Consider the following 12795-nt stretch of genomic DNA (forward strand, 5'->3'; position numbering starts at 1 on the left):
TTGCCGGGGGTGACAATGCACTCCAGTCCCTCCGGCGTCCACCTCTCGCGGAAGGCCGCGAGCGTACCGGTGGACACCACGTGCTCCATCTCCAAGGACACCCTGGCCCGGATGTAAGCACGGAAGAGAGGCAAGCAGTCAGGCTGAACGACCGCCCGCTGCCTGGACCGGCTGATGGCCCCCATGGCCGTGCCCAGGAGCAGTCCTACAAGGAGGCCCTCGGACCTACCCGCTCCCCTCCGCACAGGGTGCCCAAAGATCAGGAGTGTGGGACTGAAGTGCAACCAGAAATCGAGAAGTAGCCCTTTCAATTAATTCCAACAGCGCTACAACTCTTTTGATTGGAGACAAAATTAACCAATTAAGTCAAGTGCCCCCCAATCTGGGGGACACTCCAAACATTTTTCAACTGCCCTCTTTTTTGTTTTTTTTTGTATTTTTGTAGGTTTTTTTTGTGTTTTTTTTTAGGGCATTAAAATTCAATATTTTACAAGTGCCCCCTATAAAAGTGGAGGGGGACACTAAAACCCCGGCAATTAAAACAAATTAAACTTTAAATTATAAAATCAAATTAAAATTTGGTTGCCAGGGGTGATGATGCACTCCAGTCCCTCCGGCGCCCACCTCTCGCAGAAGACCGCGAGCGTACCGGTGGACACCGCGTGCTCCATCTCTAGGCCCGGATGTACGCGCGGAAGAGAGGCAGGCAGTCAGGCTGAACGACCCCCGCGACCGCCCGCTGCCTGGACCGGCTGATGGCACCCTTGGCCGTGTCCAGGAGCAGTCCTACGAGGAGGACCTCGGACCTACCCGCTCCCCTCCGCACAGGGTGCCCAAAGATCAGGAGTGTGGGACTGAAGTGCAACCAGAAATCGAGAAGCAGCCCTTTCAATTAATTCCAACAGCGCTACAAATCTGTGAGCATCCTCACAGGTGCACACATTACAGGCTACACTCATTTTCCAGCTAACTGCTAGAACGTAGTTCAAGAACGAACAGGAGCGACTGCAGCACATTCAGATTGTGGTTTAATGTTTGAGGTGCAATGTACGATGATCTTATCTTGATGCGAGAAGAGTGATGAACAAAGATGATCTTGATCTGAATGCTCATCTTGGGCGCTCGGGGTGGGGGGTGGGGGGGGGTGGAGAATCCCTCTTCGCTCCTCCATAGCTCCCAGTCTCTCGCCATCACAGAAGTATTCCAATTTACCTTCTTCGGATCCAAAGAGGGTGACCTCACTGTTCCCCACATCGACAGTTTTGTGCACTCAATGTATCAATGTGCCATGTTACTTCCTGCTTCGTCTATACTACTTACTGTGCTTCCTAACTTAGTGTCATCTGCAAACCTGGATATATGCCTCATTATTCCCGCATCCAGATCATTAATATATGTGGTGAAAAGCTGAGGCCGTGGTACAGATCCCAGGGGAATACTACTTGTCACATCTCACCAATCAGGACAAACCCTCTATCCCCCGCGCTCTGTCTCCTAGCTCCCAAACAATTACTCACATAGGTCACAAAGTTACCAACAATTCCATGATGTTCCATTCTTGCTAATAATCTCTTTGTGCGGAATTATATCAAATACCTTCTGGAAGCTCATAGACACAACACCCATAGACACTCCTCTGTCAACCATGATAGTGACCTCCTCAAAACATTCAACTAGATTAGACAGACATGATCATTAACTCGTTATATAAAGGATAAAAAATCAATTAACGATGCCTAGTTAGGGTCGCCAACTCTGGTTGGACTGTATTCGAGGAGGTTTTGTCACACGACCTCCAACTACCCCGCCCCTATGCTTCCGCCATTGGCTTTTCGATACATCAGTCACCATGACAATTAGTCAATAATGGTGGCTACAATACCCACAATCCTCTACACCCCAGAAACCGCTCTATCCACCGCATGGTCTCAGCAATGTGTGAGGGCCACATTGCAACCTGGGAGCCTTGCGCCCGGTTATTTGTTGTGATTTCAGCCGGAGCAAAACCAGAGAAGAAAAAGTCCTTATGATTTTTCTTCTGGATTGCTCTGGGAGATTAACCTTTAATCCCAGGAGACGCCGGACCAAAAGGGAGGGTTGGTGATCCTGTACATAGTTTGTTCTTCTCGGCTAGCCGCCGACCTCTTTGCTCCTTCCTGGTGCCAGCTGTTGACCCAGTGCTCCCCGCAGCCCGTCTTTCACCCACATGCATTTCTGACGGCCCCTCCCTGCCCAGTCCTGGGCTCCACCCCTAACCCGTTGTAAGTTGGCTGCATTGTAAATCAGCGTGTGAGAGAGGCATACGGAGAGGGAGATATGCAGCTTACTGAAACAAGAGAAGAGGAAAAAGTAAGATCGTGAGGCCAATTGACGCGGATAGCATGGGGAAATGTGGGAGAGAGAACACGACAACAATTGAAGCAGGGCAGTGAGGGAGATGGAAAAGACAAGAGAGTGAGAGACAAATACCATTGGGAAAGCATGTTTCTATTTTCATTATTGACCTAGAGTGGGACTGATCGGATAGCTCTTTCAAAGAGCCAGCACAGGCACGATGGGCCGAATGGCCTCCTTCTGTGCTGTATGCTTCTATTGCCTTGAGCAACATTGCAGAGGATTGCTACGACAGTACTTGAAAAGCCCAGCTTATTAGAGAATTAAAGTGCAGTGCGCAGGGGAGGAGGCGAACTGCTATCTAGCTGTGTGTGGCTAATGATGGGCTTACTGCTGCTTTATAAGGCTGATTAAACCTGTGCAGTCTGTCTGATTTGGTCTGTAATAATAAAATTGAAAACTCAATTCATTAATCATCACATCGCAGAGTAAAACACAGAGCAGCGTCCGTGCTCAGCACATCCTCCGTATCTCGATGTATCCTGCACTTCTCATTCATTATGCAGCTTCCACAAAAAAAAGAGTTACATTTCTACAGCGCCTTCCACATCCTCTGGACGTCCCAAAGTGCTTTGTAGCCAATAAGTAGCTTTTTGTCAAGTGTAATGTAGGAAACGCGGCAGCCAATTTGCACACAAACAGCAATGCAATAACGTCCAGATAATTTGTTTTAGTGATGTTGGTTGAGGGATAAATACTGGCCCCAGGACACCTGTTCTTCTTCAAATAATGCCGTGGGATATTTTACCTCCACCTGAGAGAGCAGACAGGGCCTCGGTTTAACGTTTCATTCGAAGGACGGCACCGCGCTCCCTCAGTACTGCCCCTCCGACAGTGCAGCGCTCCCTCAGTACTGCCCCTCCGACAGTGCAGCACTCCCTCAGTACTGTCCCTCTGACAGTGCAGCGTTCCCTTAGTACTGCCCCTCCGACAGTGCAGCGCTCCCTTAGTACTGCCCCTCCGACAGTGCAGCGCTCCCTCAGTACTGTCCCTGTGACAGTGCAGCGCTCCCTCAGTACTGTCCCTGTGACAGTGCAGCACTCCCTCAGTACTGCCCCTCCGACAGTGCAGCGTTCCCTCAGTACTGCCCCTCCGACAGTGCAGCACTCCCTCAGTACTGCCCCTCCGACAGTGCAGCGCTCCCTCAGTACTGTCTCTGTGACAGTGCAACACTCCCTCAGTATTGCCCCTTCGACAGTGCAGCACTCCCTCAGTACCACCCCTCCAACAGTGCAGCACTCCCTCAGTACCGCCTCTCCGACAGTGCAGCACTCCCTCAGTTCTGCCCCTCTGACAGTGGGGCGCTCCCTCAGTAGTGCCCCTCCGACAGTGGGGCGCTCCCTCAGTACTGCCCCTCCGACAGTGCAGCTCTCCCTCAGTACTGCCCCTCCGACAGTGCAGCTCTCCCTCAGTACTGCACTGGAGTGTCAGCCTCGATGTTGTTCTCAAGTCTTTGGGGTGGGACTTGAACCCACAACCTTCTGACTCAGAGGCGAGAGTGCTACCCACTGAGCCACAGCTGACACCTGACAGCAAGACATTTAGGAGTATGAAAACCTCATTCCTTCCCAATGAACTGCTTGTAACCAGGACAACCCCTAAACCCCAGTGAAACATGCACAGTGAGGCTGTAAAAACAGTGAAGATCTTTTTGATTTACACTGAATTCTGTACAAAAAGGAACTTTTTATAAATTTAGGTTAAGAACAGTTGTGAGTGTGAAAACTCAGAGATTTGTCTCAGTGTGTGGCTAATTAACGAGACATGTGGGGTGTCCGATGAACAATTAAATCCATTAAGTACAGGGCCATGGAAGAGCAGAACTGAATGAAACAGATGGAGAATGGTCTGCTCTGGTTAAGTTGCTGTTGTTTATGTCTGGGGAAATTGTGGGTGGAGCCTGGAATTAAAATTCCAAGAATCAAATTCACAAATTAACGTAAATTGAGATTTAAAAAAAAAAATTCTCGAGATGTGGGTGTCGCTGGCAAGGCTGGCATTTATTGTCCATCCCTCGTTGCCTTGAGAAGATGGTTATTTAAGGAATCAATCCTTCACACCCAGTGGGGTTAAATTAAGGAATGGAGTCTTGTTCAGTGCAGTGAATGATGGCTTCGGTAAGATCTTCCGAATGAACAACGAGCGGACAGAGTCTGGGTGCCGAGGCAGAGAGAGCTGCGGAATCACTGTGGGCGGGACCCACACAAAGACCTAGTTAACCGATGGGCTGACCAGATTCCTCCAGTGTCTTTTAATTAGAGAGTCTGGAACTGGGGGCGAAACAAGGGGTTCTTGATACAATACAAAGCTGTTCTGGCCATTGCTGCCAAGAAATAATTGAGTTTAGGCCAAAAAAGTCATGACCAGGAAGTGAAGGACACTATCTCTAACCCAGATGTCTTGACTGGTCTATCTTTCATTTAGACTGTTCTCTGTACTGGGTTGTTTCTCTCGCTAAATAGTTTGTGACCCGTGATTCCATTCACCAACATTACGACACTTCAAGCAATTACTTCATTGCCCGAGGTGGTGAAAAGCACAGTAGAAATGTAAGTCTTTCTTTATACAGAACCCTAACGGTCGTGCTGTGTCTGTTCCTGTGTGGGACAGACTAGAAAGCTACCACAGGCACGAAAGAAAAGTGATCTCCCAAAAAAAGGCTGTTTTCATATTTTGCTATTTTTTTCCCCTTCCAGACTGGTAATGAATCAGGATCTTTCCAAGATACTGAACGAGCTTTGGAAAGCAGATGAAAACCGCTTTCTACCCGGGAAAGACTATCAGATCTCCGTGCAGGTCGGTATATTATTAAACCAGCTTTTAAAAAAATGTTTGAAAAAGCAAAATGTTGCAGATGGTGGGAATCTGAAATTTAAACAGAAAATGCTGGAAGCACTCAGCAGATCTGGAGAGAGAACGAGTTAACGTTTCAGGTCGGTGACCCTTCGTCAGAACTACTCTAAAACACGCAGCCAGTTTATCTGCAAGTGTGAATTATACGGGGTAGCAGGGGGTAGAGTGAGGACTCTCTCTGGCTCCTGTTGTCTGCCAGCAACATTAACAGAGGACTGGGAGCTGGTGATCCGGCCAGTCACTGAGGTGCAGGCTGATAAGCGACTGTGGACAGATTTTGAGAAAGGCAAGAATCAACAATGCTGATCGGTTTTAACCTGCGAATCGATGGACATTATTGGACAGTAGAATCGTACAGCACAGGAGGAGGCCATTCGACCCATCGTGTCAGTGCCGGCTCTTTGAAAGAGCGATCCAATTAGTCCCACTCCCCCTGCTCTTTCCCCATAGCCCTGTAAATGTTTCTGCTTGAAAGTAGTCATTGAATCTGCTCCCACTGCCCTTTCAGGCAGAACGTTCCAGATCATAACAACTCGCTGCATGAAACAATTCTCCTCCATGCTGGTTATATTGGGATGGGTATGGTGCAGTATTCGACAGTGCGGGTTATATTGGGACATGTATAGTGCAGTACTCGACAGTGCGGGTTATATTGGGATGGGTACGGTACAGTATTGGACAGTGCGGATTATATTGGGACATGTATAGTGCAGTACTCGACAGTGCGGGTTATATTGGGATGGGTATGTTGCAGTATTGGACAGTGCGGGTTATATTGGGAATTGTATGGTGCAGTATTGGACAGTGCGGGTTATATTGGGACATGTATAGTGCATTAGTGGACTGTGCGGGTTATATTGGGACATGTATAGTGCATTAGTGGACTGTGCGGGTTATATTGGGACATGTATAGTGCATTAGTGGACTGTGCGGGTTATATTGGGACATGTATAGTGCATTAGTGGACTGTGCGGGTTATATTGGGACATATATAGTGCAGTACTCGACAGTGCGGGTTATATTGGGACATGTATAGTGCATTAGTGGACTGTGCGGGTAATATTGGGATGGGTACAGTACAGTATTGGACAGTGCGGGTTATACTGTGACATGTATAGTGCATTAGTGGACTGTGCGGGTTATATTGGGAATTGTATGGTGCAGTATTGGACAGTGCGGATTATATTGGGATGGGTATGGTACAGTATTGGACAGTGCGGGTTATATTGGGATGGGTATGGTACAGTATTGGACAGTGCGGGTTATATTGGGATGGGTATGGTACAGTATTGGACAGTGCGGGTTATATTGGGATGGGTACGGTACAGTATTGGACAGTGCGGGTTATATTGGGACATGTATAGTGCAGTACTGGACAGTGTGGGTTATATTGGGAATTGTATGGTGCAGTATTGGACAGTGCGGGTTATACTGTGACATGTATAGTGCATTAGTGGACTGTGCGGGTTATATTGGGAATTGTATGGTGCAGTATTGGACAGTGCGGGTTATATTGGGACATGTATAGTGCATTAGTGGACTGTGCGGGTTACCTTGGGAATTGTACGGTGCAGTATTGGACAGTGCGGGTTATATTGGGATGGTGCAGTATTGGGTAATGTTGGTTATATTGCTGGTGGACTGGCATTAAAAACTGGCTCTCTTTCCCTGCAGGGCAAGGCCGGTTACGTCCCTGCTGGAAGTAACAATGCGAAGGACAATGCCCGCAAGCCACTCTTCTCCTATGTTAATGAGGAGCGTTTAAGGACAATTAAGTCCTTTGCCGGTAAGTTCTGAGGTTCGTTAAGGGCTTGACACGGTAGATGTGGAGAGGTTGATTCCCCCTGACTGGGGAGTCTAGAACCAAGGGTCAGAGACTTAGAATAAGGGGTCGGCCATTTAGGACTGAGATGAGAAATTTTTTCAGGGTTGTGAATCTTTGGAATTTTCTACCCAGAGGGCCGTAGATGCTCAGACGTTGACTATATTCAAGACAGAGCAATAGATGTTTGGATATTAAGGGAACCAAGAGATATGGGGATAGGGCGGGAAAGTGGAGTTGGTGTATAGAGAGAGCGAGAGAGAGATGGGGAGCAGGAGGGAGGATCGGAGGGGAGAGAGGGAACTCGAGGAAGACGTATAATGTTCTTCAAACCCCATTTACACCCACAGTGGATGAAATCTGGAAGTGACGACACTGTCACTATTCACTTCATACCCAATAAACCTGTTAACAATCCGTGACCCACACACAATGCCCCATCTATGGGTGGGGGGGAGCGTGGTGTAAGGTCAGGAACTTGGGCTAGGAGTGGGGTCAGGAACTTGGACTTGAGGGCATGAACCTGGGCTGGGTGGGGGGGTAATGGGTGAACTTGGGCTGGGGATGTCAGGGAGTTCGGTTTGGGGAGGCATGCACTTGGACTGAGGGGGCGGGGGGTATGGAACTTGGGCTCGTGGGGTGGTGGGGACTTTAGCTGGAGGAGGCATGCACTTGGGCTGAGGAGGGGGTTTGGGAGGCTTTTGCTGGGTGCTCTACCCCCTCTGTGATGCTTGCAGGGGAGTTCTGAAGTCAGAATGACATGAATTGCACTTTGCAAAGTCACTCAGAACCTGGGCTGGGTGGTTCCAATTGCACACGCCAGAAAAACTTCTGGGTGTGGCTTATCCTCCAAGGGGACCAATCAGCAATCAGGTCATGTGATAATGGAGAGCCAATCAGCCAGAAACACAGTGCAAATAACTGGATCCTCAGTTTAAACAGAGCTCCACCTTAGCAGAATAACACATTGTGCCGTAGGTGGTATAACACAGGGCATCACCCGACTTACTCTGAACAGAGACACAGAAACTCAGTGATATGAATTTAAAAAAAAACTTAGTGGCACATTTTGAAATACTTTTAAAGATTATGTTTTGGGGAGAAATTACTCTGTACAGGTGCATCATTTAATAATTTATCACTCGTTTGAATAGCCTTCACTGCTCTCTTGGACAACTATGAAATGTCGACTGGAATAGCGGAGGTGGTGACTCCGGAAGAAATGGCTGAAAATAATCGCTTTCTCGACGCGATTCTCGAATCAAAAGTCATGCAGGTTGGTGGTGTTGGCAAATAAACCTGTGAACAGCGGCGGGCTTCTGAAACCATGAACACTGGGTATGGTCGGAGCTGGAATCTGCACTCATAAAGCAGCCAGTGACTCAGACTGTGAGAATATCAACATTAACATAATGATATGATGACAGTGCATCAAGCGTGCACCCCCTGTCCATCGCAGTTTGTTACACTTCAAGTAAAGGGATTCCCTGGGGACACACACTGCCAGAGACAGAATATCTGCTGTCTAAACTCACCCATTCTTTGCCCAACATCTCTCCAACTTAATCCCATGAAGGAAAGTTCTGCCCAGTCTCTCCATGTTCCCAAAAGTAATCCGACAAACCCCAGGATGTTTATGTAACATTAAAACTTCTGTTCCCCTTTGGTTACATTCTTTGGTTTCACACACTCGGCACCTGAGCAGCTCAGGGAGCGCTGTCTGTGGTGGCTATTTGTGTGTCTGTACTTACCACCTTCAATCACATTCCTAACCAAATACTTACCAAAGTTTTCTTTTTAGTTCTTTGACTGTTATAGAACAGTACAGCACAGAAGGCGGCCTTTCGGCCCATCGAGTCTGTGCCGGCTCTTTCAAAGAGCGATCCCGTCAGTCCCACCCCCCCCCAGCTCTTTCCCTGTATCCCTGCATTTTTTTTCTCCTTCATGTATTTACCCACTTCCAGTTTGAAGGCTACTATTGAATCTGCCTCCACCACCCTCTCGGGCACGTATTCCAAATCCTAACCACTCGCTGCGTAAAAACGTTTTTCCTCGCGCTGCCTCTGGTTGTTTTGCCAATCACCTCTGGTTATCGACCCTTCAGCTATTGGAAGTGTCTCTTTATTTATTCTATCTAAACCTTTCATGATTTTGAACACCTCGATCACATCTCCTTTTAGCCTTCTCTGCTCTGAGGAGAACAACCCCAGCTTCTCCAGTCTCTCCACACAACTGTAATCCCTCATCCCTGGAACCATTCTCGTAAATCTCTTCTGTGCCCTCTCCAAGGCCTTCACATCCTTCCTAAAGTCCGGTGCCCAGAATTGGGCACAATACTCGAGCTGGGGCTGAACCAGTGTTTTATAAAGGCTTTAGCATAACTTTTGTACTCCATGCCTCTACTTATAAAACCCAGGAGCCCGTATGCTTCATTAACTGCTTTGTTAACCTGCCCTGCCACCTTCAAAGGTTTGTGCACACGCACCCCCAGGTCTCTTTGTTCATGCACCCCCTTTAAAATTGTGTGTATGGCCTCTCCTCATTCTTCCTACCAAAATGTATCACCTCGCACATCTCTGCGTTGAATTTCATAGAAACATAGAAAATAGGTGCAGGAGTAGGCCATTCGGCCCTTCGAGCCTGCACCACCATTCAATGAGTTCATGGCTGAACATGCAACTTCAGTACCCCCTTCCTGCTTTCTCGCCATACCCCTTGATCCCCCTAGTAGTAAGGACTACATCTAACTCCTTTTTGAATACATTTAGTGAATTGGCCTCAACAACTTTCTGTGGTAGAGAATTCCACAGGTTCACCACTCTCTGGGTGAAGAAGTTTCTCCTCATCTTGGTCCTAAATGGCTTACCCCTTATCCTTAGACTGTGACCCCTGGTTCTGGACTGCCCCAACATCGGGAACATTCTTCCTGCATCTAACCTGTCCAAACCCGTCAGAATTTTAAACGTTTCTATGAGATCCCCTCTCATTCTTCTGAACTCCAGTGACTACAAGCCCAGTCGATCCAGTCTTTCTTGATATGTCAGTCCCGCCATCCCGGGAATCAGCCTGGTGAACCTTCGCTGCACTCCCTCAATAGCAAGAATGTCCTTCCTCAAGTTAGGAGACCAAAACTGTGCACAATACTCCAGGTGTGGCCTCACCAAGGCCCTATATAACTGCAGCAAGATCTCCACGTGTCCACCCATTCCACTGGCGTTCCTGAAGTCTGTTACTATCCTTCTCACTGATCTTGCAGGGAGTATGTTCCAAGGTCCAACACGTTGGTAAAAGTACCATCAGGTTCCATTTAAAGCTTGTACATTTTCTGAGTAGATTGGGCCTATACTCTCTGGGAGTTTATAAAAAAAAAATGGGAGGTGATCTCCTTGAAACATAGAAGATTCTGAGGGAGATTGACAGGGTAGATGCTGAGAGGTTGTTTCCCCTTGCCACTGGACCAAGACCTTGCCCAGCTAAGCCCGTGTGGTTGCCGATGTGCAGCGGCCACCCACGTTAAAAGAACTCACGCACGGGCATCTTCCACTTCGTCAGTATGAAGTTCGGGACCTGGAACATCAGGACCCTCATAGACATAGAAACATAGAAAATAGGTGCAGGAGTAGGCCATTCGGCCCTTCTAGCCTGCACCGCCATTCAATGAGTTCATGGCTGAACATTCAACTTCAGTACCCCATTCCTGCTTTCTCGCCATACCCCTTGATCCCCCTAGCAGTAAGGACCTCATCTAACTCCTTTTTGAATATATTTAGTGAATTGGCCTCAACAACTTTCTGTGGTAGAGAATTCCACAGGTTCACCACTCTCTGGGTGAAGAAGTTCCTCCGCATCTCGGTCCTAAATGGCTTACCCCTTATCCTTAGACTGTGACCCCTGGTTCTGGACTTCCCCAACATTGGGAACATTCTTCCTGCATCTAACCTGTCTAACCCCGTCAGAATTTTATATGTTTCTATGAGGTCCCCTCTCATTCTTCTGAACTCCAGTGAATACAAGCCCAGTTGATCCAGTCTTTCTTGATAGGTCAGTCCCGCCATCCCGGGAATCAGTCTGGTGAACCTTCGCTGCACTCCCTCAATAGCAAGAATGTCCTTCCTCAGGTTAGGAGACCAAAACTGTACACAATACTCCAGGTGTGGCCTCACCAATGCCCTGTACAACTGTAGCAACACCTCCCTGCCCCTGTACTCAAATCCCCTTGCTATGAAGGCCAACATGCCATTTGCTTTCTTAACCGCCTGCTGCACCTGCATGCCAACCTTCAATGACTGATGTACCATGACACCCAGGTCTCTTTGCACCTCCCCTTTTCCTAATCTGTCACCATTCAGATAATAGTCTGTCTCTCTGTTTTTACCACCAAAGTGGATAACCTCACATTTATCCACATTATACTTCATCTGCCATGCATTTGCCCACTCACCTAACCTATCCAAGTCGCTCTGCAGCCTCACAGCATCCTCCTCGCAGCTCACACTGCCACCCAACTTAGTGTCATCCGCAAACTTGGAGATACTACACTCAATCCCCTCATCTAAATCATTAATGTACAGTGTAAACAGCTGGGGCCCCAGCACAGAACCCTGCGGTACCCCACTAGTCACTGCCTGCCATTCTGAAAAGTACCCATTTACTCCTACTCTTTGCTTCCTGTCTGACAACCAGTTCTCAATCCATGTCAGTACACTACCCCCAATCCCATGTGCTCTAACTTTGCACATCAATCTCTTGTGTGGGACCTTGTCGAACGCCTTCTGAAAGTCCAAATATACCACATCAACTGGTTCTCCCTTATCCACTCTACTGGAAACATCCTCAAAAAATTCCAGAAGATTTGTCAAGCATGATTTCCCTTTCACAAATCCATGCTGACTTGGACCTATCATGTCACCTCTTTCCAAATGCACTGCTATGACATCCTTAATAATTGATTCCATCATTTTACCCACTACCGATGTCAGGCTGACCGGTCTATAATTCCCTGTTTTCTCTCTCCCTCCTTTTTTAAAAAGTGGGGTTACATTGGCTACCCTCCACTCCATAGGAACTGATCCAGAGTCAATGGAATGTTGGAAAATGACTGTCAACGCATCCACTATTTCCAAGGCCACCTCCTTAAGTACTCTGGGATGCAGTCCATCAGGCCCTGGGGATTTATCGGCCTTCAATCCCATCAATTTCCCCAACACAATTTCCCGGCTAATAAGGATTTCCCTCAGTTCCTCCTCCTTACTAGACCCCCCGACCCCTTTTATAACCGGAAGGTTGTTCGTGTTCTCCTTCGTGAATACCGAACCAAAGTACTTGTTCAATTGGTCCGCCATTTCTTTGTTCCCCGTTATGACTTCCCCTGATTCTGACTGCAGGGGACCTACGTTTGTCTTTACTAACCTTTTTCTCTTTACATATCTATAGAAACTTTTGCAATCCGTCTTAATGTTCCCTGCAAGCTTCTTCTCATACTCCATTTTCCCTGCCCTAATCAAACCCTTTGTCCTCCTCTGCTGAGTTCTAAATTTCTCCCAGTCCCCAGGTTCGCTGCTATTTCTGGCCAATTTGTATGCCACTTCCTTGGCTTTAATACTATCCCTGATTTCCCTTGATAGCCACGGTTGAGCCACCTTCCCTTTTTTATTTCTATGCCAGACAGGAATGTACAATTGTTGTAGTTCATCCATGCGGTCTCTAAATGTCTGCCATTGCCCATC

The 12795-nt window shown here is 47.8% G+C and overlaps 1 protein-coding gene across 3 annotated transcripts in view; it reads left to right on the forward strand.

Annotated features, from left to right (window-relative positions):
* Nucleotides 1–12795, forward strand: part of endouc (endonuclease, polyU-specific C) — a 55906-nt gene that overhangs the window by 26554 nt on the left and 16557 nt on the right. For 2 of the 3 annotated variants that reach the window (XM_070900167.1, XM_070900168.1), the window contains exons 2-4: nucleotides 5091–5190; nucleotides 6922–7033; nucleotides 8224–8345. In XM_070900167.1, coding sequence (XP_070756268.1) covers nucleotides 5091–5190; nucleotides 6922–7033; nucleotides 8224–8345 — 334 coding nt within the window. Of the gene's footprint in view, nucleotides 1–4923; nucleotides 4944–5090; nucleotides 5191–6921; nucleotides 7034–8223; nucleotides 8346–12795 lie in introns of those variants that run through there. The other variant, XM_070900169.1, reaches the window with a different exon arrangement.

The sequence above is a fragment of the Pristiophorus japonicus genome, chromosome 15, assembly GCF_044704955.1.
Source record: "Pristiophorus japonicus isolate sPriJap1 chromosome 15, sPriJap1.hap1, whole genome shotgun sequence".
Classification (NCBI taxonomy): domain Eukaryota; kingdom Metazoa; phylum Chordata; class Chondrichthyes; family Pristiophoridae; genus Pristiophorus; species Pristiophorus japonicus.